Source organism: Taurulus bubalis, assembly GCF_910589615.1.
Source record: "Taurulus bubalis genome assembly, chromosome: 7".
Lineage (NCBI taxonomy): Eukaryota > Metazoa > Chordata > Actinopteri > Perciformes > Cottidae > Taurulus > Taurulus bubalis.
Window position 1 is genome coordinate 13,415,770 of NC_136595.1, and position 25,830 is coordinate 13,441,599.

General features: G+C 41.9%; 1 protein-coding gene across 1 annotated transcript in view; it reads left to right on the forward strand.

The window, feature by feature from the left end:
- hmcn1 (hemicentin 1) overlaps positions 1-25,830 on the forward strand; it is a gene marked incomplete at its 5' end in the record, with an annotated part of 81,103 nt that overhangs the window by 33,698 nt on the left and 21,575 nt on the right. The window contains 41 exons of the mRNA XM_079220983.1: positions 213-404; positions 485-580; positions 1,692-1,819; positions 1,914-2,058; positions 2,960-3,072; positions 4,108-4,267; positions 4,929-5,085; positions 5,614-5,741; positions 5,915-6,166; positions 6,363-6,458; positions 6,644-6,838; positions 6,985-7,115; positions 7,985-8,132; positions 8,254-8,380; positions 8,475-8,629; positions 8,766-9,044; positions 9,624-9,905; positions 13,822-13,930; positions 14,020-14,189; positions 14,418-14,572; positions 16,138-16,261; positions 16,422-16,523; positions 17,735-17,911; positions 18,117-18,268; positions 18,502-18,625; positions 19,792-19,967; positions 20,179-20,275; positions 20,634-20,756; positions 20,891-21,046; positions 21,407-21,688; positions 21,818-21,985; positions 22,824-22,937; positions 23,178-23,264; positions 23,377-23,568; positions 23,675-23,848; positions 23,938-24,051; positions 24,345-24,490; positions 24,579-24,729; positions 24,961-25,158; positions 25,243-25,356; positions 25,469-25,656. Coding sequence (XP_079077109.1) covers positions 213-404; positions 485-580; positions 1,692-1,819; positions 1,914-2,058; positions 2,960-3,072; positions 4,108-4,267; positions 4,929-5,085; positions 5,614-5,741; positions 5,915-6,166; positions 6,363-6,458; positions 6,644-6,838; positions 6,985-7,115; positions 7,985-8,132; positions 8,254-8,380; positions 8,475-8,629; positions 8,766-9,044; positions 9,624-9,905; positions 13,822-13,930; positions 14,020-14,189; positions 14,418-14,572; positions 16,138-16,261; positions 16,422-16,523; positions 17,735-17,911; positions 18,117-18,268; positions 18,502-18,625; positions 19,792-19,967; positions 20,179-20,275; positions 20,634-20,756; positions 20,891-21,046; positions 21,407-21,688; positions 21,818-21,985; positions 22,824-22,937; positions 23,178-23,264; positions 23,377-23,568; positions 23,675-23,848; positions 23,938-24,051; positions 24,345-24,490; positions 24,579-24,729; positions 24,961-25,158; positions 25,243-25,356; positions 25,469-25,656 — 6,377 coding nt within the window. The remainder of the gene's footprint in view (positions 1-212; positions 405-484; positions 581-1,691; positions 1,820-1,913; positions 2,059-2,959; positions 3,073-4,107; positions 4,268-4,928; positions 5,086-5,613; positions 5,742-5,914; positions 6,167-6,362; positions 6,459-6,643; positions 6,839-6,984; positions 7,116-7,984; positions 8,133-8,253; positions 8,381-8,474; positions 8,630-8,765; positions 9,045-9,623; positions 9,906-13,821; positions 13,931-14,019; positions 14,190-14,417; positions 14,573-16,137; positions 16,262-16,421; positions 16,524-17,734; positions 17,912-18,116; positions 18,269-18,501; positions 18,626-19,791; positions 19,968-20,178; positions 20,276-20,633; positions 20,757-20,890; positions 21,047-21,406; positions 21,689-21,817; positions 21,986-22,823; positions 22,938-23,177; positions 23,265-23,376; positions 23,569-23,674; positions 23,849-23,937; positions 24,052-24,344; positions 24,491-24,578; positions 24,730-24,960; positions 25,159-25,242; positions 25,357-25,468; positions 25,657-25,830) is intronic.

Consider the following 25,830-nt stretch of genomic DNA (forward strand, 5'->3'; position numbering starts at 1 on the left):
TCATGTGATTATTTGTGTTATAAATACCTATTTAATGTTGAACAATTTGGCGCTCCATATTCACACAGTTCAGAACGCTTGGTCTTAAAACCAGTAGTGAACAATCCAAGCTTACATGATGGGCAGGTTGATTGTCTGTAGAATGCAATACAGATAGACGGGTATCCCCAAAAGCTTTTGACCTTTTCCATCTTCAACCTTGATTGTTCCAGTTGCACCCAAGTTCACCCGAGAGCCATCCGATGTGGCTTCTGACATCGGCTTCAATGTGACCTTGCTGTGCCTCGCCCAAGGTCACCCCGAACCACAGGTCACCTGGAAGAGAGAGGATGGACTTCCAATTTTCAACAGGCCCCGCGCATATGGCACTATTACAAGGAGCAGGGGAGGGCTACATATCACCAGTGAGTTTTTTAGTGGGGAAACACAGTTCACGTGAAATTCTCTCTCTTTATGCCAACATAAATATCCCTTTTTCTTTCAGACCTGTGGGTGGAAGATGAGGCGGTATATGTCTGTGAAGCTCACAATCACTTTGGCAGGATCCAGGCCCAGGCAAGAATCACTGTGACTGGACTGGGTAAGTGCAAGTCTTGCCTCTTGGATTCTCTGTTTATTTATTTCTGCCTCTTCATTTTCAAATCAAAGCTAGTATTCACAGAAATACAGCAGGCATTGTGCTTTTTTTATTTCCAATTTGGCTCTCATTAATTTATTAATGATTCATTCATTATCTTAAAAATCACCCAGGGCAATTTAATATGGGTTTGCTGAACGAAAAAAAAAAGAAGCTTAGATCGGCCTGCCTGTCTTGAAATGCATATACTCACACATGCTCACATTACTTTTAGCTGAATATGCATTTTTTTGAGTATGTCTATTCAAAGATCATGTCCAGTACATTTAACAAAATCTCAAACAGTAGCATTGATTACCTATGTGCTGTATGTTCTTGTGAGTGTGCGTGTGTGTCTCTGTTTCAGTCTTAACACGTGAGTGTGAGTTCATTAGCACATTTCAGTGGGTGTGTTTGAACACATGGGCCTTGTTAACTACTGTTTCTATTTCACCGTTTTCTTTACAGTGGAAACACACTGAGCTCTTATATGTGGGCCAAAGGTTAGAAACCACAGACTCACCCAGATGACGTATATTACTGCCCCACTGCCCCATTTCCCTACTGACAACGTTGCCTCATGACATACACACACCCAATACACAGAAGAAGCACATGTAACGTACCTTCTTTGGACAATGGTTGAAGTAGGGAGCAATAAAGTTGGCATGCACGTGTATGTGTGTGTGAGCTTGTGTTCACAGGTCATTCAAGGCGGTTGTCAAATTCCCCTTGGCAACACCCTGTTGTCTATCACAGCCTACACAGATGACATCAGCATTGTCTGTGTGAACACAGCCAAACCATTTAGACAAAAGTGATACCATTACATGTGTGTGTTTATGAATGGGTATACATGTGTGAGGGAAGTAAGAGGTGTGTTGACGCTTTTAGCAGCTGTGTAAAATGTATACTGTATATGCTGTATTGTTATTGTGTTTATAACAACCAAGCATTCCCTATTCATAATACATTACACACACAAACACTTACACATGTGTTTCCTTTGAGTTTTACCAGAGTTAAAGGCCTATGATCATTAGTATATAATTTTTTATTTGCATGGTATCTGCAGTCTCGCCTGTCATTGGGATGAGTCCGGCTGTGCTCAGTGTAATCGAGGACCAGCAGGTGACTTTGCCCTGTGTGCTATTGGCTGGGAATCCGCTGCCTGAGAGGCAGTGGCTGCACAACTACGGCTTGGTGAGGATACAGAGAGTTTACAGTTTTTAATGTATGTCTTTATTTTAAATAGCCATGATTTCATTTGAACATCTTCAACCTAAAAATCTTTCAGGTTGCCTCAGACCAGTATGTAACAGTGAGGAGGGATGGCAGTCTGCATATTGAGAGGGTCCGGCTGGACGATGCGGGGGACTACACCTGTTTGGCTGAAAACGTTATTGGGGCCACCAACCATACCACCACTGTCAACATCTATGGTAGTTTACAAAAACTTAAATACAAACTATAAATTGATGTGCACATGCTTAACATTTTTGAAAAAGACAGTAGTTTAGGGTACCTTGTGGAGTTTTTGAGCATTAGCAGGACTCAGATTGTGTGTGTTGTATCAGCAATAACATGGACAAAAAAACATGTAGAATGAGAATTGTGGCGTTTTGATATTTCTGTTGTACAGGGCCGTAATGCAAATTAGTAGTGGTATGTCTCTATATCATATTTTACGTTTTTTTTGTTTTTATACCATTTTAAAATGTATCCGGAAACATCTACCGGTAATCAGGTGTCTAATTGCCATATATTTAGTTAATTCTTTCAGTTTAACTTAGAGACTGAACTTGTCTATTTAATGAAAGGCGCTGTCAGTAAAGGCGCTGACTCCCGTCTTGAAATTAGGTCAGTTCTTTTCATCTTTAAATACACAAAGCGCTGGACATTCACACTATATAGGTCAGTGTATAGTTACATTTGCCATCATAACCTGAGATATACTTTCCATAGAGCATACATAATGCAATGTACGTGCAAAGACTCCAGATAGAAGACCACCATGCAATACTGGTTCGTATTGTGTACACCGAGTTTGATTTAGCTGTTTAGTTTAATGACATTTTTCATTTCCAAGAAGATGCCTCCCAAAGCTGATCTTTTCTGCAGATTCCCAGAGTTGTAACAAACAACAAAACAAGTCAAATAGTGAGAAGAAAGGAGAGAGGGAAAGGATAAGGAAGAGAAGACTAAAATAAGAGACACACAGAGAGAACCAAATGCACAGTAGATACAGAGCAGGAAATTCATCTTTTCAACCAGATTTTACAAATACTTTACAAATACTTATATAGTATATTATATAATAGTATGTTTTTCATGTGTTTCCAGTGATTCCTACCATCCAGTATGGCCCTCAGGTGTTCAGCACAATTGAGGGCACACCCATAACTCTACCCTGCCGTGCCAGTGGAGTACCCGCCCCTGACATTACCTGGACCAAGGTATGGATTGGCATCACATGCCTTAGTACCTGTCTTAGTATGAAACATGCCAAGTCAGAGCCAGTTCTCCCAGCTTGCAGTTGTGTGCCATTTTGCTGCAACTGAAGACCTTCACTTTCTCGTCATCAATGGCAAAATAATAAAATGGAGATAAAGTGAAACCAAATGAAAAGTATTTCGATGAATTAAGAAAAAATATACAGATTGCTCATTTTGCATCACACTTTGGCCAAACATCACCAGATTAGACACGACAACAGGGTGCTAAAGAAAGCTTTTATGCCGCTCATATGGATTTGAAATGTATACAATGTATGTTCATGTAGTGTGGCTGGGCAGTTTTGGGCAGAGATAAGCTCCACTTGAAAGAGTTCAGATGTGGATGCAGATGTGCAAAACATCTGTGTGAGATTACATGTATGTCCCTCATCATGTGAAAACACTTGTACCCGTGTCCATTATCCTGTACAGTGTGCTCAGTCTTTGCATGTGCTCTTGTGTGTGTTAGTGTGTGTGTATGTGGACCGTTCCTCCCTCTTTTCCATCTTTCACACTAGTTTCTCTGAGTTGTAAAAGTGATCCTGTTAAAGTGAACAGGGCTAGAGGGACACATGAAACTAGACCCTGCTAAGTTTTGCACCAGCTGTTAAAATGGGATTTCTGCTGATTCCTTCACTGTTCTCTTTAACATCAATCAAGTCAAGTCAATTTAGTCATATCACAATCAAGACACAATCCTGAGGCATTGACTTAACATTTGCTTTGTGTTTTTGATTATTTGATTGATACTGTACATATATATATATATATATATATATATATATATATATATATATATATATATATATATATATATATGTACAGTATCAATCAAATACATATATATATATATATATATATATATATATATATATATATATATATATATATATATGTAAATGTATTCACAGTTGTTGACACCATGACAAGTGTAAATAAAGCTGAGTTAATAAAACTCTGGCCCCCGCCCTTTTCCTGTTGTGATTTGTTTTGTAGGGAGGGGAGCTGATGTACTTGGGTGGTCCAGCCTTCTCACTGGATTCTGAAGGCAGCCTCCTCATCAACACCCCCTCTGGAAATGAGACTGGAGAGTTCATCTGCACAGCTACCAATGCTGCCGGCTACGCCTCCAGGAAGGTCCAGCTCACAGTCTATGGTAAAGCTCATCACCAGCTAAAGGTTGGATAAAGTCAGTTTAAAGAGAAAGAAGCTATAACGTCAACAATGTATAACTAAATGTATTAATTAGTGTAATTACTGTGATCATTGCCAAGAAGACTAGCACCCTCTACCAGGTGGCAAAGTACATTACAAGTCATGTCACTGTGTTGGATGTTGGATCAACAGGAATCTATTATCTATTATCCATTATTTGGGCTTAATGGTTTCAACTTAATTGTAGTTTAGCTTGTCCAGTGTCCTTAATGATTGTTATTGATTCAAAAAGCCCATTTTAAAGCCAAACTTCTGAAGTTTAATATTTATAAATCCTACAATATGCTGTCACTCACAGTCATGGCCCACTTACAATAGCAAATGTAGGCGTGAAAATAGGCAGAGCTCCAAGTGCTCGGCAGGTAATTGTCTCCACATTCTTCTTAAACGCTCTAATCGCTCCCATGTTATGTTGTGTGTGGTTATAGGGGAGTTGTAGGTAGTTTTATTGAAAACAGGGGAACAGATATGTGGCAACCACTACGTGCTCTCCACTTTTTTAATTTAACTGACCCAGCTATAAATGCAGGATTGTATTATCATAGCCAATTTATCAACCACTTTTACCAATTGAGTCACTGTTTCTGTCTATGTATGTCCAGTCCGTCCTAAGCCCAATGTTAGTGGCTCAGCCGAGCCGATGAAAATGTCCGTGATCGAGGGTGTGGATGCCATTTTGCCATGTGAGGTCCACAGTGTCCCACCTCCCACAATAAGCTGGGCCAAGGAGAAGCAGCTCATCTCCCCATTCTCTCCGAGGTAAAACCCATAGAGAACCCTTTACTCACTGCTGAGGTACAGGTTTTTGCCATTTTTCACTAAATTCAACCCTATTTTATTAGACATACACCTTGCTGCCTTAAAGTAAACCCACATGAATAATATTGTACGTTAACATTAACATAAACATAAACATTCCTTAAAATCATATTTTACTGGCTGTTGCCTCAAATATACAATATATACATATTTGCAGTTGTAAAGAGACCCCAGGCTATGTACATTGCTGTGCTATAGTTTGCGGTTTTATAAGATGACTGAGTAATTATACTCTTCTCTGTGATCTGTTGTACCTGCTGCCACAGCACCTACAATTGTGGTTGATGGTGGATTATTAAGAATTATGGAGTATCTGTTGATAGAAATGACTGAAATATTAATTTAGTGAAAAAAAAGCAGTGTGTGTTTTTGCTTGTTTTGTGATTGTAAGCTTGCATACAACTTTCCACTCAGACTTTCACGTTACAGTGTATTGTATTGCTGCTTGTGTGTATGTGTTCCTCCCAGGCACACTCAGCTTCCCTCCGGCTCTATGAAAATCTTGGAGATCAGAATGTCAGACAGTGGACTTTATGTGTGTGTTGCCTTGAATATTGCTGGCAACTTAACACAATCCATTGAGCTAAGTGTTTTGGGTAAGTTCAAAGATCACAAACGCACAACACATATTGAACCATGATATTATCGAGGGTTCCTAAGGAGCACTATCACTTGTTTTTGTCATGTACGTCAGGAAATAACTCCCAGATGCAGAGGAGGAACTAAAGCCTATTTGCTGTGCTTATTTCCCCTGTCATCTCTCCTGTAGTGCCCCCCAGTATCCAGGCGGGACCCAAGGTAATGAAGGTTCAGGTGGGTAACCATGTGGCGCTACCCTGTGTGGTGAGAGGGGTCCCAGAGCCCACCCTCACCTGGACAAAGGATGCTAAGAGGTACCCAGTATCATCTGATGGCAGCCTGGCATTAATAAACGTGGGGCTAGCTGATGAAGGAACCTACACCTGCACAGCCAGCAGCACTGCAGGGAGAGACAAGGCTCAAGTGCAGCTTCTTGTGCAAGGTTGGCCTCAGTTAATGTCTTGATCCCAAAAACTTGCACTCTGTTCATTATACATATAAGTGTTGAAATGTGTTCAGAGTTGTATATCTCTGTTAAAGTTGGATTGAACCAAATTACAAAAATGTTCAGCACAAAATAAGAAATAGTATACCTATTGTTCATGTGCGTATTTATCAGTAATTATGTGTGTTTTCAGTGCCCCCTGTGGTTGAGGTGTTGGAGCCGCCCTTCAATAGTCCCCTTCAGGAGAGAGTTGCAAACCAGCGTATTGCATTCCCCTGCCCTGCCAAAGGTAAAGGAAAATGTCCAACCACCCTCTGATATTATGAGGAATAAGATGATGGACCATAATTCACCTTTTGTAGTATAACTAAATTGAGTATTTATAAACATTCTCATAAAAGTATACACTATAATAATGACTATGTTAAATATAATATATTTTTCATCCTTTCACTACCTTCTTCACCATTGCAGGTCTTCCCAAGCCAGTGATTCGGTGGTCGCGTAATGGCCAAGAACTGAGGGGTACTGAGCCCGGTGTGTCCATCCTGGAGGACGGGACACTGCTGATTCTGGCCTCTGTGTCCCCACTGGACAATGGAGAGTACGTCTGTGCTGCAGTCAATGAGGCCGGATCCACTGAGAGGAAGTACCAGCTCAAAGTCAATGGTAACGTATCTGTTCTCTGACCTGTGACTTTAGAATATTTGCTGACACATCACTGAAACAGTACCTTCTATCTTATATTTCGCATGCATTTGACTCTGTGAAAACTAATTCTGAAAGCTCGGTAATCACCTTTGACACCTTCACAGTGCCCCCAGTTTTCCGTGACGAGGAAACATCTGGCAACGTGTCATTGGTCCTGAGCCACTCCACCAGCTTGGTGTGTGATGTCATAGGAAGTCCGACCCCTGTCATCACCTGGTACAAGGATGGGACTCCGGTAGGTGAAATCCCATATAATATGTTGTTAACATATATTTTATAAAAGAAATGTTAACAGTCTTCATTCACGTTTAGAACACAACAAATATTTATTCTTTTGAACAAATGTTACTCCTTTTAAAGGTAAATACACACACTATCACATCTTCATCATCATTATTAACATCAGAGAGTTAATGACGAGTCTGAGGGATTAGGTCACACGCTCCCTTATAATTTCCATAACCTATACTTAAACTTTGGTCGAGTAAATGATCTACAAGGATTGGATTACAAACTTTACAAGTATAAATTACTGATAAATTAAAATGACCTTTCCTTTCATTTATTAAGTGCCCATGAAGAATTAATGAGCTCTGATCACAGGGTACAACACTGTCCAAGAGAACAGACCTGAAACCACAGTGGATCATGTGTGTTTGTACCAAAGAGCAGCCCGGCCAGCCATGGAGGCAGCATGGTCAAAGCTGTAATGGCAGAGTAATTATGATAAATTGGTGTGAGAACAGAGAGTTAGCGCAGACTTTGCTGTAAAATCCCAGTTAGCTGGTGGCTTTTTGTTCCCTTGGCTGCCTTACAAATTATTCCTGCAAGGCACAGATGGAAAAATCAGTTCTCTTACTTTAATCTGTTAGTTATGAGCACTCTAACGGAGGATGCACTGAATGTGTTTGGCTCTAAGCAACGATTTAAAACGTTTCTTGTTTTATAATCAAACTTCTCAGCTGAATTGATTGTTGGCTCTCTCTTTTATTCTGCTTGAATTGTACGCTGCAGCTTTAAAAAAAAAAAAAAAATCTTAAATTCTAAATTAGGCTGTTGTTTTTGCTTTTTATTTTTGTTCAGTTTATTTATGTTGATTGACAGGTGGTTGCTAGCAACAGCATCCAGATTTTTGACTTGGGAAAAACCCTGAGACTACTGAAGGCTGCCACAACAGACGCAGGAAGCTACAGCTGTAAAGCGATCAACATCGCTGGCAGCACAGAAAAGGACTTCTTCCTGGACGTACTGGGTGAGTAAGGGCACTGAGCAGTTGTTATGGAAACTCACAATAATTGTGTGCAGACATATCGCCATACAGAACTTGAAATTGATATCCCACATTAATGGAAAACTCTCACTCTCTGCCCCAGTCCCACCAACCATTGTAGGGTCAGGCTCTACTCAAGATGTTATAGCCATTGTCAAACAGGAGATCAGTCTGGAATGCAATGTGCAAGGATTGCCTTTTCCCACAATCCAGTGGTACAAGGACAGGAAGTAAGTGTTTTCTAATATGAGCATACTTGCTGTCTCTATTATCGTAAGAATTATCAAACAAATTGAATAAACTTGGTTGAACTAATGTTTCTAGGCTGGTGTTTCTTGGTGATCCCAACATAGAGGTCTCAAACAGGGGTCAGGTTTTGAAGATAACAAGTGCTCGACTTGGGGACAAGGCCCGCTACCAGTGTAGTGTCATGAATACAGCCGGCAAACAGTCCAAGGATTTCAACCTCAGTGTCTTTGGTGAGTGTGGATTTTGACAGATCCTATGCAGCCAGGTTCTACTTACAAAGCCTAGTCTTTATACAATACACCTAATGTGCCTAAATACAGCTGAATTACAATTGTCAGATTCGTAATTGTTGTGCCATTGTTCCAGTGCCCCCCTCCATCAAAGGTGGTAACACAACCTCACAGGTCACAGCCCTGCTGGACACTTTGGTAACACTGGAGTGTGAGGCACGAGGAGTTCCGCTTCCCACCATCACCTGGTACCGAAGCGGTGAGGCCATCCTGTCCCAGCGACAACTTCAGTATGTTGAGCGAGGCCACTACCTGAAGATCCCTCGGGTGCAGGCGCCAGATGCTGGCCAGTACACCTGCAAGGTGATCAGTGTGGCCGGGAGCGCTGAGAAGAACTATGAACTGGACGTCTACTGTAAGAACCTGATCATCATCCTTTTTACTGTGCTGCTGTATTTCGGCTTTGAGCAAAAGCATTAAAAAACATCTTAAATAACTACAGCGCATTTGGACATGGAAGTCAGGTTTTCAACTGAGGAACTCTCTGAACTCTGAACTCTCTGAACTCTCTGAACTCTCTGAACATAAGTTTTCCTTGGCGATTAATAAAGTATATATTTATTCATTCAAACTTCCATTGTGTGTCTGCATTTGCAAACATTCTCATATGTTCTGAGCTCTGAAGCTTATTATTGTATGAATACAAGCTTTTGGTTTCACTCACAGATAATAAATACATTTGCAGCAGTTAAGAACAATTTCAAACAGCGGTGGATAGTGCGCAAACAATTTAATGTGAAAATAAAATCCTTGATCTTTTGATGAGAACAAAAATGGATACAGAGTGGAGGAATTCATGCGTAAAGAAATTGTGCATGTTTTCAGCTGATGGAAGCCTTGAGTGTGAGATGTAAATAGGATATCAGTCAAGTGGAAAGGTCCTCCAAGCTTAAGCCTCCTTCCTTTTTTTCTGTTTCTCTTTTATGCCCCCTAGTGCCTCCTACCATTGCAGGGGGTGATGACGGGCCAACGGAGAGGAAAGTGGTCCTCAGTAAGCCTCTTCTTCTGGAGTGTGAGGCTGGGGGACACCCTCTCCCCTCCCTCACATGGCTGAAGGATGGGGTTCCTGTGCGTGATGGTGAAAGTGTCCGTCTTCTCGAGCAGGGGAGTAAAATAGAAATCCTCTCAGCCACGGTGTCGGACTCTGGACGCTACATCTGTGTAGCTACAAGCATCGCTGGAGAGAAGGAGGTCAAATACGACGTCAAAGTTTTAGGTATCGAAACACTACAGCCAACACACATACACACACTCATGCAATGTTTTTATCATTGTCACTGTGGTATAGACCCAAACTCACGAGGCCTGATGGGACCTCACTTATCTTTCCACTGTTTTTTTTGTTTCAATTCTATTTAGTTGTTGACTCAAATTGTTAATAAATAAAAAAGGATTTGACTGCCTGCATAGTATTCAGTATTAACAGTATTTAAATATAAAACATTTGGACTCCTCTGTCGGCCCCGTTATATCCACAGAGCCTCTCGCAGGAAGTTGATTTACTCCTTGCCTGATCGCTTCACTCAAACCATCCCCTCCCTCTGGTCAACCGAGCGTATCGCCGTAACTCCTGCACGTCATCGCCGCAACAACCTGCATGAGCGAGTTGCCTGCCTTCACCCCCTTACCGAAGCACCCCAGCCTGTCCAAATTCATCCACGTCTAAAAATTGGTCTGTTTAACACTCGATCCCTAAATAACAAGGGCCTTTTACTTAACGAATTCATAACTGACAATTATCTGGACTTTTTTTTCTAACTGAAACATGGCAAAACCAGCAGGACTATTTTTCTCTAAACCAAACCACCCCCCCTGGATATTCATATATGGACAAGCCACGCCAACATGGGCGTGGTGGTGGAATAGCCACAATTTTTCGCAAAAACATCACTACAAGTTTAATAACCATCCCGGCTGCCTCCTCATTTGAACACCTTGTTTTTAAACTGTCTGGTCCCAAACCTCTAGTTACTGCAGTAATTTACCGCCCCCCAAAACCTAACCCTGCCTTCCCCTCTGATCTGTCTGAATTCCTCACACAACTCTGCGCCATCTCTCCATCCATTTTGCTACTCGGTGACTTTAACATACACGTTGACTCTCCTGACTCCACAAACTCTTCAGAACTTCTGGACATCTTCAACTACTTCAACATCACCCAACATGTTGACTTTCCCACCAACAAAAAAGGACAAACACTTGACCTGGTCTGCACCTCCGGCATTGCCACGAGTAATCTAACCAGCATCGACCTCACCATCTCTGACCACCTGGCTATCACCCTGGACATAGACATCCCCATCCCCCATGTTAAGCAGAGCCGCACCATAACATTCCAGAAGATCAAGTCCATCAACCTCCACTTGCTCTCCTCCTCCTTGGCTGACATTGTCTCTGCCTCTGCCCCTATTTCGACTGCCTCCCCCACTGATCTGGTCAATCACTATAAGGATGCACTCTCCTCCTGTCTTGACCTCATCGCCCCCAAAAAATCCAAACTCGTCTCCTTCACTCACTCCGCCCCCTGGTACACTGACCAACTGCGCCACCTCAAAGCGCAGGGCCGTCAACTGGAGCGTCTTACAAAGAAAACTGGACTCACGGTTCACCTTGATGCCTTCAAACTCCACCAAGAACAATATAAAGATGCCCTCAACACCGCCCGCTCCTCTCTCTACTCCTACATCATCCAATCTGGCTCCAACAACCCCAAAACGCTTTTCTCCACCATCAACAAACTTCTCAAGCCCATGGATACTATCTCCTCCTCCTTCACCACCAGCAACTCATTTCTATCCTTCTTTAATGAGAAAATCATTACAATTCACAACCAGCTGCCTCCTCCCCCTCCACTATCTTACCCCCCAGCCCTCAACATGACCCTCCACTAGTTCCAAGCCCCTCACTCTCATCCTTCAGTTCAATCACTGAAATGGACCTCTCCTCCATAGTCTCCAGCATGAAGACCTTCACCTGTACCCTCGACCCCCTCCCCTCTTTCTTAGTCAAGGCCTGCCTCCCCTCACTCTCCCCTCTCATCACAAACATCATCAACTCCTCACTGTCCTCTGGTCTCATACCCTCCCCACTAAAGCTTGCTGCTGTCACCCCTGTGTTGAAAAAACCTGGTCTTGACCCTGACGTCCCCAATAACTACCGGCCCATCTCTGACCTCCCCTACCTGTCCAAAGTCCTTGAGAGAGCTGTTGCATCACAACTCAAGTCCCACCTCAATCTCAACAATCTCTACGAACCCTTCCAATCCGGCTTCCGTTCAAAACACAGCACTGAAACCGCCCTACTGAAAATAACAAACGATATACTTCTCTCTGCGGACTCTGGCTTCCTCACCATCCTCATCCTTCTTGACCTCAGTGCCGCCTTCAACACTATCAACCACTCCATCTTCCTCTCACGTCTCCAGCACTCCCTTGGTATAACTGGCACTGCCCTCTCCTGGTTCACCTCGTATCTCTCAGACCGACATCAATTCATTGCCATAAATAACTGCAAATCCTCCACCTCCCCAGTGGCCCACGGTGTCTCCCAAGGTTCTGTGCTTGGTCCCCTTCTCTTCATCATTTACATCCTCCCCCTTGGACAAATCATTCGTCGTCATGGTCTTGATTTCCATTGCTACGCTGACGACACCCAACTCTATTTCTCCTCTAAGACCATCACCTCAGTCACCCAATCCAATCTCACCTCCTGTCTCACTGATATAAAATCCTGGATGCAGCAGAATTTTCTCAAACTCAATTGCAATAAATCTGAAATGCTCATCATCGGCCCTAACTCCCTCACCCGCTCAGCCCAGACCTTCTCTCTGAACATTGATGGCGCCATCGTCACCCCCTCTACCAGGTCCGCAACCTCGGCATCATTCTCGACCCCACCCTCTCTTTCCTACCCCACGCCAACCACATCACCAAAACTGCCTTCTTTCACCTCAGGAACATTGCTCGCCTCCGTAAAGCAAAATCTTACTCACCACTTACAAAGCCCTAAACAATCTGGCCCCTCCCTACCTTTCAGACTTCCTCCCCCTTCACGCCCCTACCCGTTGCCTCAGGTCTGCCAATTTGAACACTCTGAAGACCATCAAGACCAAGCGACAGACCTGGGGTGACAGGGCCTTTTCAGCTGCTGCACCTCCCCTCTGGAACGCCCTCCCCATCCACATTCGTCAAGCTCCCACCCTATCGTCATTTAATCAAGCCCTCAAAACACACCTCTTCAAACTCGCCTTCACCTGCTAACCCCTGCTCCCTACCCTCCACCTGTTAACCCCTGCTCCCTACCCTTCACCTGCTAACCCCTGCTCCCTACCCTCCACCCGTTAACCCCTGCTCCCTACCCTCCACCCGTTAACCCCTGCTCCCTACCCTCCGCTGCAGGACTAATTCTGTTGCAGCTTCTCCAGTTTTTTCTAATTTTATTTTTTTGGGATTGTTTGTTTTGTTTCTATAATTTTTGTTTTGTTTTGTTCTGTTTTGTCTCTGTCAAGCGTCTTTGAGCATCTGGGAAAGCGCTATATAAAATAAATGTATTATTATTATTATTTAAGCATTTTGTTTACTTCACTGACAGCAATTTAAGATACCAGTGCACACTGGAAGTTTCGACCCCAGTATTTATTCCCTAAGAACACACCTAATCCCTTCAATGACAACAGTCTGTCATGATTCATATATTTTTAAACATTCCAGGCCCAGTGAAAAACATTGATTCGTTGTCGGCAGGATTTGAACCTGCGCGGGGAGACCCCAATGGATTTCTAGTCCATCGCCTTAACCACTCGGCCACGACAACTCATGTTAAGCTACAAATGTGCTGAGTGATTTCCACACGGGAAACAGGCACCTGCCATTTTACTGTGACTTTGAATGTCTGACTAATGAGAACCCTTCACAAAAAAACATACCATGTTCTTTTCTGATACAAATTCTAGTTCCAAAGGTATTATAATAAAAAAAAGAAGATTTTAATTCATTTTGACATGGTTTTTGAGTGTCAAATATAAGATTATATGCATTTTAAAATTACGCAGGTATTTATTGTGGTGATCCAGGGTCAAATGCATTGAAATATTACTTTAAAGTGTCACAGACATTTCTTTTTTTCAATCTTAGTTCCTCCTTTCATTGACGGAGCTGACGACGTGACAGACAGCACAGTGACAGTCAACAGCCCTTTGGAGCTGGAGTGTCACGCCACTGGAACACCTACTCCTGTCATCACGTAAGATCTCCATCTCATGCATATAGATACACAGATTTAATAACAAATGAATACACACACATGTTCGATGTAAAACTATTCTTTCCCAGGTGGTATAAAGATGGAAAACCAGTCAAAAAGGGTGTGGGGTTGCGGGTAGCAGCCAGCGGTCGACGGCTGGTCGTTTCCCGCGCTCAGGTTTCTGACATGGTTCGTTTTCAATGTGTGGCCACTAATGAAGCAGGAGACCATGAGAGGGACTTCAATGTAATTGTCCATGGTAAACATTTTGAAATGCTTTGTCGCATGATGTGCAGTAAAATGCTTTTTTTTCTGACAACAAATGAATATAGTGGAAAGTTATGCATGCACTGTAATTATAATCGATGTTATTTGTGCTTTAAATGCCAGCCACAGAGACAATCCCACTTTGGGTAAACACTACTTTTTTCTAAAGTTGCTGTAAAGTGTTATCAAGACAATAACTGTATGCTCTTCTTCTCCCCAGTTCCTCCATCCATTCGTACCACTGGGCCTGCTGAGCGTTCAGTGGTTCTCCACAAGCCCATCAGTCTGGAGTGCATCTCCAGCGGCATCCCTTCTCCCGGCATTACCTGGCTTAAAGATGGCCGACCAGTTGACACAACACAGGGGCACCATAAGGTTGGTTCGCTGATAGACTGAATATGAAGTCCACTGGAGTCGGCCCAGACTCAGTCAAACTATGCTGTTGAAATGCACCATATACTGTAGTCATTAAAAAAATTTAAACTTTTTTTTTGGTTCAATTCTGGTTAGTTGTTGACTCAAATTGTTAATAAATAAAAAATGATTCTACTGCCTGCATAGTATGCAGTATTAACAGTATTTTGGCAATTTGTTAACTTAATAGACAGCAATTTAAGATACCAGTGTAAACTGGAAATTTCCACCCCAGTATTTATTCCCTAAGAACAAAGTTAATCCATTCAATGACAACAGTCTGTCATGATTCATATATTTTTAAACATTTCTGGCCCAGTTAAAAAATGTTGACTTGTTGTTAGCAGGATTCTAACCTGCGCAGAGAGACCCCAATGTATTTCTAGTCCATCACCTTAACCACTCGGCCACAACAACTCATGTGAAGCTACAAATGTGCTGAGAAATTTCCACATGGGAAAAAGGCACCTGCCATTTTACTGTGACTTTTCATGTCTGACTAATGAGAACTCTTCACATAAACATACCATGTTCTTTTCTGATATTATCACTAACAGCAGCAGAAACAGAAAAAGACTGGAATACATTCTAGTTTCAAAGGTATTATAATAATAAAAAGCTTTTAATTCATTTTGACATGGTTTTTAGTTGTCAAATATATGATTATATACATTTTACACCTGTTTACACATTTTACACAAATTACACAAGTATTTATTGTGGTGATCCAGGGTCAATGCATTGAAATATTACTTTAAAGCGTCACAGACATTAATTACTGCATAGTATACAGTATTAACAGTATTTCAGCATTTTGTTAACTTCACAGACAGCAATTTTAGATACGTCGCCACCCCAGTATTTATTCCCTAAGAAGAAACGTAATCCCTTCAATGACAACAGTCTGTCAAGATTAATTTATTTTAAACATACCAGGCCCAGTGAAAAAGTATTAATTCATTGTCGGCAGGATTCAAACCTGTGCTGGGAGACCTCAATGGATTTCTAGTCCATCGGCTTAACCACTCGGCCACAACAACTCATTTGAGTGTACAAATGTGCTGAATAAAAAAACACAGATTTTTTTCAGGGTGAGCCTTGATATATATATTTTTTTTTTTTATCAATGCAATGCTACACAGAAGGGAAACAAGGCACTGTTCTATTCAGCAACATTTAAGTCACTGAGCGTTGAAGGGCAACGGTTTGTGCCAAGTTATTTATCTTTATTCTAATGGGAGTCAGTTGCAGTTGACTCTTTGACTTTTGGCCTGTGATGTGTTTTTAGCAAATTTCTGAATATAGGGTTATGCTTCAAGCACAGAAATACAGCATATCATTAGTTCAGGCAAAGCACTGAAGTCACACTTTTACTGGCTGATTGGCTGATTGGCACCAGCTGTTTGAATCTAAAACTGACAAATTCCTCCAACATGTAGAAAATACTTTTATGCTCACATGTTTACGTGAAAAGTCGCTACCAGTCTGAATTGTCTGTGTCCTGTATGTGTTTGTATCTGTCACAGTTGGAGTCAGCGGGCAGATTGCTAAAGGTCACAGAGGCAAGATTAGAGGATTCTGGGAAATACACCTGCCTGGCCACCAACGCAGCTGGTGAAGCCCAACAGCACATACGGCTCAGTGTCCATGGTAACCTCCAGACACACACAGCGCTATCTCTGCATGTTTCCGTCCCTTGTCTCGCTCATCTCCTGGTTTCTGTCATATATACTGCTCTCTGTGCCAAGGGACTAGGCTGAGCCAGGAGAGTATCATCTGATACATGACTGTTCTTGTGTGTGTCCCTCAGAGCCGCCCAGTATCCCCCACTCTGGAGAGATCATGAACCAGACCATCCTGTCAGGCTTTCCCACTGAGCTTGAGTGCAAGGCCACAGGCAGTCCATTACCTGGTAAGACGGTTCACAAACTTCGTCCTCCGTCCTGCTGTGCTCTCTCGCAGGCTCCAGGCCGTAGTTTCCTCTGGCTGCTGAGTTGGAATTGGCTGTTCTGCTGCTTTCCTTATCTTTGACCATTAAAAGAACAGCAGAAAATTGATCTCAGATGACTCCCTACAGGCAGCTTCACTCTCTTCCCACTGATTTTCTTTCCTGTGTACAAGTTCAGTACAGATAAGCAGTCACATTCCAGTGTGATTGAACACTCTTTTCTTCGGCTGTTTCTGCATTTTACAGCAGAAATGTTTCATTCCTACCATCTGATATCTGTGATGATGTCATTTAGTTTCAATTTCGAGTTAGTTGTTGACTCAAGTTTTTAATAGATAAATAAAAAGATTTGACTGCTTGCATAGAATCTAGTATTAACAGTATTTCAGCATTTTGTTAACTTCACAGAGAGCAATTTAAGTTACCAACATGTATTCCCTAATAACAGACCTAATCCCTTCAATGACAATAGTCTGTCATGATTAATTTATTTTTAAACATTTCAGGCCCAGTGAAAAATTGTTACACCGTTGTCGGCAGGATTCGAACCTGCGCGGGGATACCCCAATGGATTTCTAGTCCATCGCCTTAACCACTTGGCCACGACAACTCATGTAGTTGGACAAATGTGCTGTGTAATTTCTACACGGGAAACAGGCACCTGCTATTTTACTGTGACTTTGCATGTCTGACTAACTCTTCACAAAAAAACATACCATATTATTTTACATGTGAAAATATTTCATGATAAATATGTTTTACGCTCCGGTTCGAGATCCGGTTTGTAAATTTAATTACCTCAAATAGTCAAATAGTAAATTCTATTACTTGTTGACAAAGCACTAAATGGTCAAATAGGTCAAATACATCACGTCTCTGATCTGCTTCTGTGTTCTGAACTCTCAAAACCTTTAAGGACACCTAGACAGTGTTTGCTTACTTCTCAGAGGGTTGAAACAAAAAACACTGAAACAGTTCTGAGATGTTATCCGACTCAAAGCTAATCATGGCTAAACCTTTTTTATCCTTTTTTGTTTCTGCACGGTAACTGAACTCCAACCTTCGTCCCTTTATCTGTTATCCTTCTCTTTATTTTAATTAAATTACATTTTTGTTTCATTGTTTCTTTTCTTTTGCTTTACGTTGAGCCCTTTGAATTACCTGTTGTGCTTCAGCTATCACCTGGTACAAGGATGGCCGACCTCTGACAAGTGCAGCTGGCGTGACTATGCTGAACCGGGGCCGGGTGCTGGAGATTGAACGAGCTCAACTGTCTGATGCCGGGATGTACAGATGTCGAGCGGTCAACCTGGCTGGAGTTGCTGAGATATCCCACAGCCTACATGTGTACGGTGAGTACATATATTAAACTTTATAAAAGTAGACATCATAACAATGTGTCTTCATAATTAGGAGATGGCTAAATAACACAGGGATAAGATACTTTCCAGTCAACCACCTTATCCAACTTCTTAAAACTACTTAAAACTCCAGCAACTTCTCTATCTGATTATCTGCCATGCATTTATGCGATCACTTCCCTTTCCTTCCCTGCAGTGCCTCCGGTCATCTCCAGCCGAGGTGGTACAGTCACAGTTGTGGTGAATGAAGCTGTCAGGCTCGAGTGTGAGGCCACCGGTGTTCCTCTGCCCAGCCTCACATGGCTCAAAGATGGCAGCCCTGTGGCAAGTGTGTCACATGGCATACAGGTGTTTACACATTATTCTCACATCACTATGATTATTTATTTACAAGCTAAAATGTTGCATAAAGTCTCCAAAAATTGTTATCTTGAATTAAATCAAACATATGAATCAAACATATGCCTAAATATTCATGAAACACGTCATGGTTTTATTCTGTAGGTTTTTTGATGGCTGTGTTTTTATGTAATTGTGTGTGTGTTGTGTCTGACCTGTTCCTGTTCCTGTCTTCCTCCCAGGTGTTGTCTGGTGGCAGAGTGCTGTCTTTAACCAGCGCACTGGTTAGTGATACAGGCAGGTACACCTGCGTGGCTGTCAACGCCGGAGGAGAAGAGCATCGAGAGTACGACCTGCGAGTTTATGGTGAGTAAATGAGCGCTGCAGCAATTCTGAACGTGTGTGTATATATATACGTATATATAAGACATTTTGATAAACATTCTCTGGTCCTAGCCTCTAAAGTGTTTTGATTTTCAGTTGCTATACCAGTCTGAATAAAGCTAATGTCACTAAGCCAATAGGAGACAAGTAGTTTACATATAAAGTCTTTGCTTGTATTTGTCGGTCCCTATATGTCTGTTTTCAACATATGTATGTAGAATATGAACATCCCCATGACGTGTGTTTCCTCAGAAAGATCAAAAGAGCTTGTCCAGAGAAATAAAGGCAGATTTGTTGTGGTAATTGCTACCATTCTTCTGCAACTTCCTGTGTCTGGCCTGAGCTGAGCTGAGTGTCTGTTTCTGTCTTTCCCCAATGACCAACATGCAAGGGGAATTGGCCAGCAGCCTTTTTCTAGATCAGGCCAGATTCACCCAAAAAGAGAGACTGTCCTCTCTCATGAAATACTGACAAACAGAAGCTTAGATGAATAAAATTGCCACTTGACACAGATGTTATATTTAAGGAATCCAGTCTGCTGTTACAATAGAGACATTGTCCAACTGAGTTTTTGTATAAAGTTGTCAATTAACTTATTTTTCCACCGTTTGCCTAGTTGCTCAGATGTGGGTCCCACGAATGTTGTAGGAAATCTAGTTCACAGGTCTCAGTAGCACCAATCTTTGGTTGTGATGATAACTAGATAGTCACAGGGGAACAAAGACATTCTTGTGTGAATTTCTTTGCTCCTGAGTCTCAGTGCATGTAAGCAATTTCCTTGCAGATTAGGTTTCATGAACTTCTTGGAAGTGAAGCTACTCTCATTGTTATTACCACAAACACATGTTCAACAGGTTTATTAATGCTGCCATAGTCCAAGATTATTGAGTACTTAAAGAGCACCAGATTCCCAGTTTAAACGAGCCTGTGAATTTCAGGAAGCAATAATTCAGTTTGCTTATGAGGTAATAAGAAGAGTTTACAGCATTTTGAATGGCCAAGCAGGCTAACTTTCAATGTCACTAAATGCAAAAGAGCATGTGAATAGTGTGTATGCGTACCTCATTTACGGTCTAATTTTGTATAAATGATACTTTGTAATCTGTCAGAGAAAGGTTTTCAGTAGCTTGCTGTCATGTCTGCCGCAGTGCCCCCAAACATTAAAGGGGAGGAGGCGAACGCCACGGTGATGCTCGGCCGTCCAGTGGAGCTGCACTGCCAGAGCGATGCAATCCCTCCACCTACCCTCTCTTGGCGCAAAGATGGCCGCCCACTCTTCAGGAAGCCTGGTCTGACTGTCTCAGCGGATGGGAGTGTTCTCAAGGTACAGCCAAAGTTAGAGATTATAAAACAGTTCTATTAATATTTGAAAGAAGTGTCTTGAATCAACTTCAAACAAACCTTGGTGTAGGTACTTTGACTATTCACCTCCTTTTTTCCACGAAATAAATATCTACTTTATTGTCTGAAGAATTTTGAGTTTTTCAGTGTATTGTTACCATATCTCATGATTTGTCTGTATATCTAATCGTCAGGTCGATCGTGCCCAAGTGCAGGATTCAGGCAGGTATTCCTGTGAAGCCACTAATGTTGCCGGCAAAACGGAGAAGAACTACAACCTTAATGTCTGGGGTGAGTTTAACTCTGGCTTTGCTTTCTGCTGAACCCACTCTTGATGAAAGAATGCATGAGCCTGTTATCATAGGTACCTGTGGTTTAACTGACCTGAAGCCAGTGTTTGATGATTGCGGTGATGGTTTTGGGTGAATTTGGGTTTTAGTTATACGTGCCCTGTTTTATGTTGAGTTTTAATGATTGGTGAGTTATTAAATTGATATTTTATTTATATAAAGATTGATATAAACATTATTATTACCATTCTCTTTGGGTACCTTTTTTAATTTGACCCTTTTAACCTCAGTAAAATGCACCAGCATGTAGCTTGCATAAGATGGGAGCGCCTCCTTTAGGTGTCTTGTCATTATTACAGTTTCTCCCAGTATCCGTGGATCAGAGGCGGTGTCTCCTCTGACTGTGATTGAAGGAAGTCTCATCACTCTGCTGTGTGAGTCCAGTGGCATACCACCCCCGAGCCTTATCTGGAGAAAGGACGGTGAGTGTGTCTTAGTTTATAGATGTACAAAGTGACAACAAGAGAAAAAAGAACTATACTATGGACATACTATGATGTTATGTGGGTTACATGTTTGCACATCATACCTAACCTGTAGTTTGTGTTCATCCCAGGTGCTGAGCTCAAATCAGACCAACGGCTCAGGGTTTTGTCAGGTGGTCGCCAGCTGCAGATCTCCAGTGTTGAGAGGACAGATACAGCCTCTTACACTTGCTCGGCCTCCAGCACAGCCGGTACCACTTCCAAGGAGTACAGCCTGCAGGTTTATGGTACGTGTGTAGCACCAGATCTGTGACATCTAGTGATCAAAGTAATTCAAGTTATTATTTTGTCTTTTATGGGGATTGCACTCAGTCGGTGAAATATAATCAGTTACAGGGTGGTAAAATAACTAAGAACCTGCTTTGAGAGGACAAATTATGTAGTTTACATGTTGGGAGGCGATAGCAGTGTGCTGGAGATTTTAAAAGAGGAAGTTCACAAAAATATCCTTTATTTCTAGTATTATGGACCAGGGCTTAAATTGACCAAAAAAATGTAAAAAATATACAAATACATGTTTGTATCATGCAGCCAATCAGTATAGATATAGAGCATGTGCACCGACTCACCTGCTTCTCTCACTTCAGTCCGCCCTTCCATTAGAGCCAGCGAGGGCAACACCGATGATGTTGCTGTGACAAAAGGAGGGGATGTGACCCTACAATGCACTGCAGAGGGTGTACCACGACCAGCCGTCACATGGCTGAAAGATGGACGGCCTATCACAGGCCAGCACGGTGCCATGATCCAGAACGAGGGGAGGCTGCTGCAGATTAAAGATGCTAAGGTGTCAGACACAGGACGCTACACCTGCATCGCTGTTAATGTGGCAGGACAGGCTGACAGCAAGCATGACATCAGTGTTCATGGTATGAAGCTGTTTTTTTCTTCCATCGCTTTCATCTTTTTTTGTTCTTCAGTTTGGAGAATTACAATCCATTTCCATGTCTTACATTTTCTTTCTGTCTTTTTCTCTCATTCCCTCTCCTCTTGTTCAGTCCCACCTAATATAATTGGTCAGGTACAGTTGCCAGAAAATGTGAGTGTTGTAGTGAAGAACCCAGTTGCTCTGAGCTGCGAGGCTTCTGGTATCCCTCTCCCTGCCATCACCTGGCTGAAGGATGGGCGGCCAATCAAAGCTACCAGCACAGTGCGTCTCCTCTCGGGTGAGTTGCAGTCAGACTTTCTGGGCTATCAAATTGTTTTTTAAGCTTGCTCACCACTCTGTGTTGTGTTATGTGAAATATCTTCAAACGTTTATAAAATTCCTTCTGAGTTTAGTGTCCCATCCATGAAAGAACAGACTCGAGGAAAGCAAGCCACCCAGAATATGAATGATGGTCTAAATTCAGGAGGAGTAACTCAAACTATTTTGCTACCTAGCTGGGTTTCAAAGGCAAGCAGTTGCAATGCATCACCAGTAATCAGATGTAATGGGTTTCCTGCAACTGGGGCCAAACTTAACAGATAATTGTGTTTTTATACATTTAACCAGATGTATTAGGTTTTTCCAAATTAAACTGTGGCCTCTAAATTTAAGCAAACTACCTACATGTGCAGAACTAGAAGTAGCAAGCATATGCTGAGTTGACCCATTTTAATTTTTGAGTCTACATTTTGCACATGCTCAGGATAATCCGAATTATGTGGAAACAACAAACAAATGGCATTGTTTAGATTTTTCCGGAGTAGAAAGTTTCTTTGTGTAAATGCTTGTCACTGAGATTCTCATGAACCTTGTTCAGTTGTGTTTAAAGACTGATGCAATTTGTCTTGAATCTCATTAAACTGGTTTGTAAATGTTTTAACAGCTGTGAGCCTCAGAGTCTAAATTATTTTTGGTAATTAATCCCAGTTTTCTAAGAGGAGTGATTTACGTTCAACAGGCTTTAAATGTTGTTTCATTCACAGTATGTTTATCTTTTGTGGTAAAGGAGCAGGTTTATGCGGACATTCCGCGATGGCAATAGATAAATGTTAGTAATTGGCCTGTTAAATTTCTAGGGGGCCGGAGCCTGCGTCTAATGCACGCTGCAGCAGAGGATGCTGGGAGGTACACCTGTATTGTGTCTAACAGCGCTGGAGAAGAAAGAAAGAACTTTGACCTCGACATCCTCGGTAACGATATTATAAACCTTAGTATTTTGTTTGACGCCATCATATTGAATACAAAGTTCAACTTCAGTGTACATATTTAAAGAACCTTTTAAAAGTCTAGGTGAAAATTGTTTTTGTTCTTTGATTTGATTTATCATCTATCTGAAGAGATGTGATTAACATGTATCTCACTGTGAAAGTCTTTTATTGAATTGGAAGACAGTGAGAACCATGTCATTGATTTTCAGTCTAATTCGACAGTTCCGCCAAGCATTGTGGACGAGGGAAATGTGGTGGATACTAAAGTCAAGGAGAAACACAACATAACTCTCACCTGTGAGGCGTCAGGTACTTGACTTCCAAATCTCGTGTTTTGCTGATGAAAATTCTCTTGATCGATCCTTAATGTAGATTATATTAAAGATACATTAATCCTTAACATCACCTAATAATCTCCCAGGTAACCCTTCACCAGAGATTAAATGGCTGAAGGATGGACAGCTGTTGGTGCCTGACAGACGCCACCAAGTCTTGTCTCACGGTCGTTTCCTCCAAGTCTCTGGGGCCCAAGTTGCAGACACTGGCAGGTACAGCTGCCTGGCATCGAACAGTGCAGGGCATCGCAACCGCCACTTCAACCTCAATGTCCTGGGTACAAACACAACTCTTTTAAATAATTTATAGTATGAATCAAACCATTTGAGATTAAATCATGTCCTAAATTTGATTGTTCTGCCCTTCTTCCCTTTCTTTGCCAGTTTCTCCCACCATTGCTGGGTCAGGTCCTGATGGTTCTGCAGAAGAGGTGACAGTAACTCTGAGCAACCCCACTTCACTGGTGTGTGAAGTCCAATCCTACCCTCCTGCTCTCATCACATGGCTCAAGGACAGCACTCCCTTTGAGTCCAGTCGGCACGTCCGAGTCCTTCCAGGTTTGAGATCACATGTACATTACGCTAGAGGCGAACCAAATAGAAGACTATTGTGCATCTTTTCTCATTCGTCAGCCATACTTTCACAGGTGGGCGAACCCTGCAGATTCTCAATGCTAAAGAAGAGGATGCAGGGAGATATACCTGTGTGGCCACTAATGAGGCTGGAGAGACACTGAAGCACTATGAGGTCAAGGTTTATGGTGAGATTGCTGCATCTTTTTTTACATGCATTTTTACATTTTTACCTGTACATATTTTACCAGAAGAGAAAGAGTACAGTACAGTTCCATATGGCAAATATCAGTTATTGCACAGCTTATTTAATATGCTTACGTGAACAAGTAACAAATAAACTGATAATTATCAGTGATTTTTAACAATGATTTAACTTGGAAATTGCAATCTGTAAATTCTTGAAAATGGATGAAGGATCATCATAAAAAGATACCTATATACATGTCAGTGTAATCTTAATCGTGTTTCTTGACTCCAGTTCCCCCTCAGATCAATAAGAACGATATCCCAGGGGAAGGACTGGCCCCCAAAGAGGTCAAGATCAAGATCAACAGCACACTGACCCTGGAGTGTGCAGCTCAGGCTTTTCCTACCGCTGCACTGCAGTGGTACAAAGACGGACAGGTAGAAATCTAATTTGATTCCATGGAATATTATGGATGAAAATAAAGAAAATAACCTGTAAAAGCCACAGCTATTTTTTCTACCATAGATCCTGCGTGCAGATGACCACGTGTCCATAACAGCCAACGGTCGTATTGTTCAGATCAAGCATGCTCAGGTGTCAGACACTGGCCGCTACACCTGCGTTGCCACTAATATAGCTGGAGAGGATGAGAAGGACTTTGATGTAAATATACAAGGTGAACTGGGTTGACTGATGACGATGTATTAATTTATACTATTTGCGCATTTCATGGACTCAGAGTATTCTCATGCTGTTGTTTGTGTTTTTATGCTAATACTCAAATAGTATATTGAAAAATTTAGAGCCATTGCCTTGATTATGTTTCCGACTACAAACCAAAATTAAGTTTCAAAATTGCTCAAAGAAGGACTTAAACATTTGTACTCTTTCCTTTCCCCCTATTCAGTTCCACCTAATTTCAACAGGCCTGGTGGAGTTGGTGATACCACGTCTTCCCCAGGCTTTGGGGGAGAAGTTCGAGATGTGATACTCAACAATCCCATGTCTCTGTATTGTGAGACCAACGCTGTCCCCCCTCCAACACTCACCTGGTATAAAGATGGACAACTGCTGACCTCCAATGACAAAGTTCTGATATTGCCAGGTGGGATAGACAAAAACAAAAACAGTGGGAGAAAGACAGAATGAGTTCATACATACTAACCTTTAACCTTTGTTTTGTTCTCAGGTGGGCGAGTCTTACAGATTCCCAGATCCCAGGCTGAAGACTCAGGCAGATACATGTGTGTGGCTGTCAATGAAGCTGGAGAAGACTCCATTCAGTATGATGTGAGAGTATTGTGTGAGTAAAAACACTTTTCTTTATGGTACAGGTATCAGTAAGTTTAACAGAGCTGGGAACAAGTCTTTTTCCATAGATCAGTTTCTTATTGTGCATTTCTGTCCTTCATCAGTGCCCCCGACCATACGGGGAACAGATAGGGATTTGCCTGATGAGGTCACAGTCCTGGTCAACAAAACTACCCAACTGGAGTGCCATGTAGATGGAAACCCCGCCCCCAAGATCACCTGGTTTCAGGACAGCCAGCCAGTCAGCTCTGATGGGCCACATAGGATCCTGTCCAATGGGCGAACACTTCAGGTGACAACCAGAAAGCACACGTTCTGTTACATGCCATAGCTCATTGTTCTATATATATTATTTTTTTTTGTATCTATATATATATATATATATATATACAATCCATAGTAAATATAAGGTGCAATGTTATTCAGTCCAACAGAAGGTTAATGCAATAAATACTTTATTTAAACA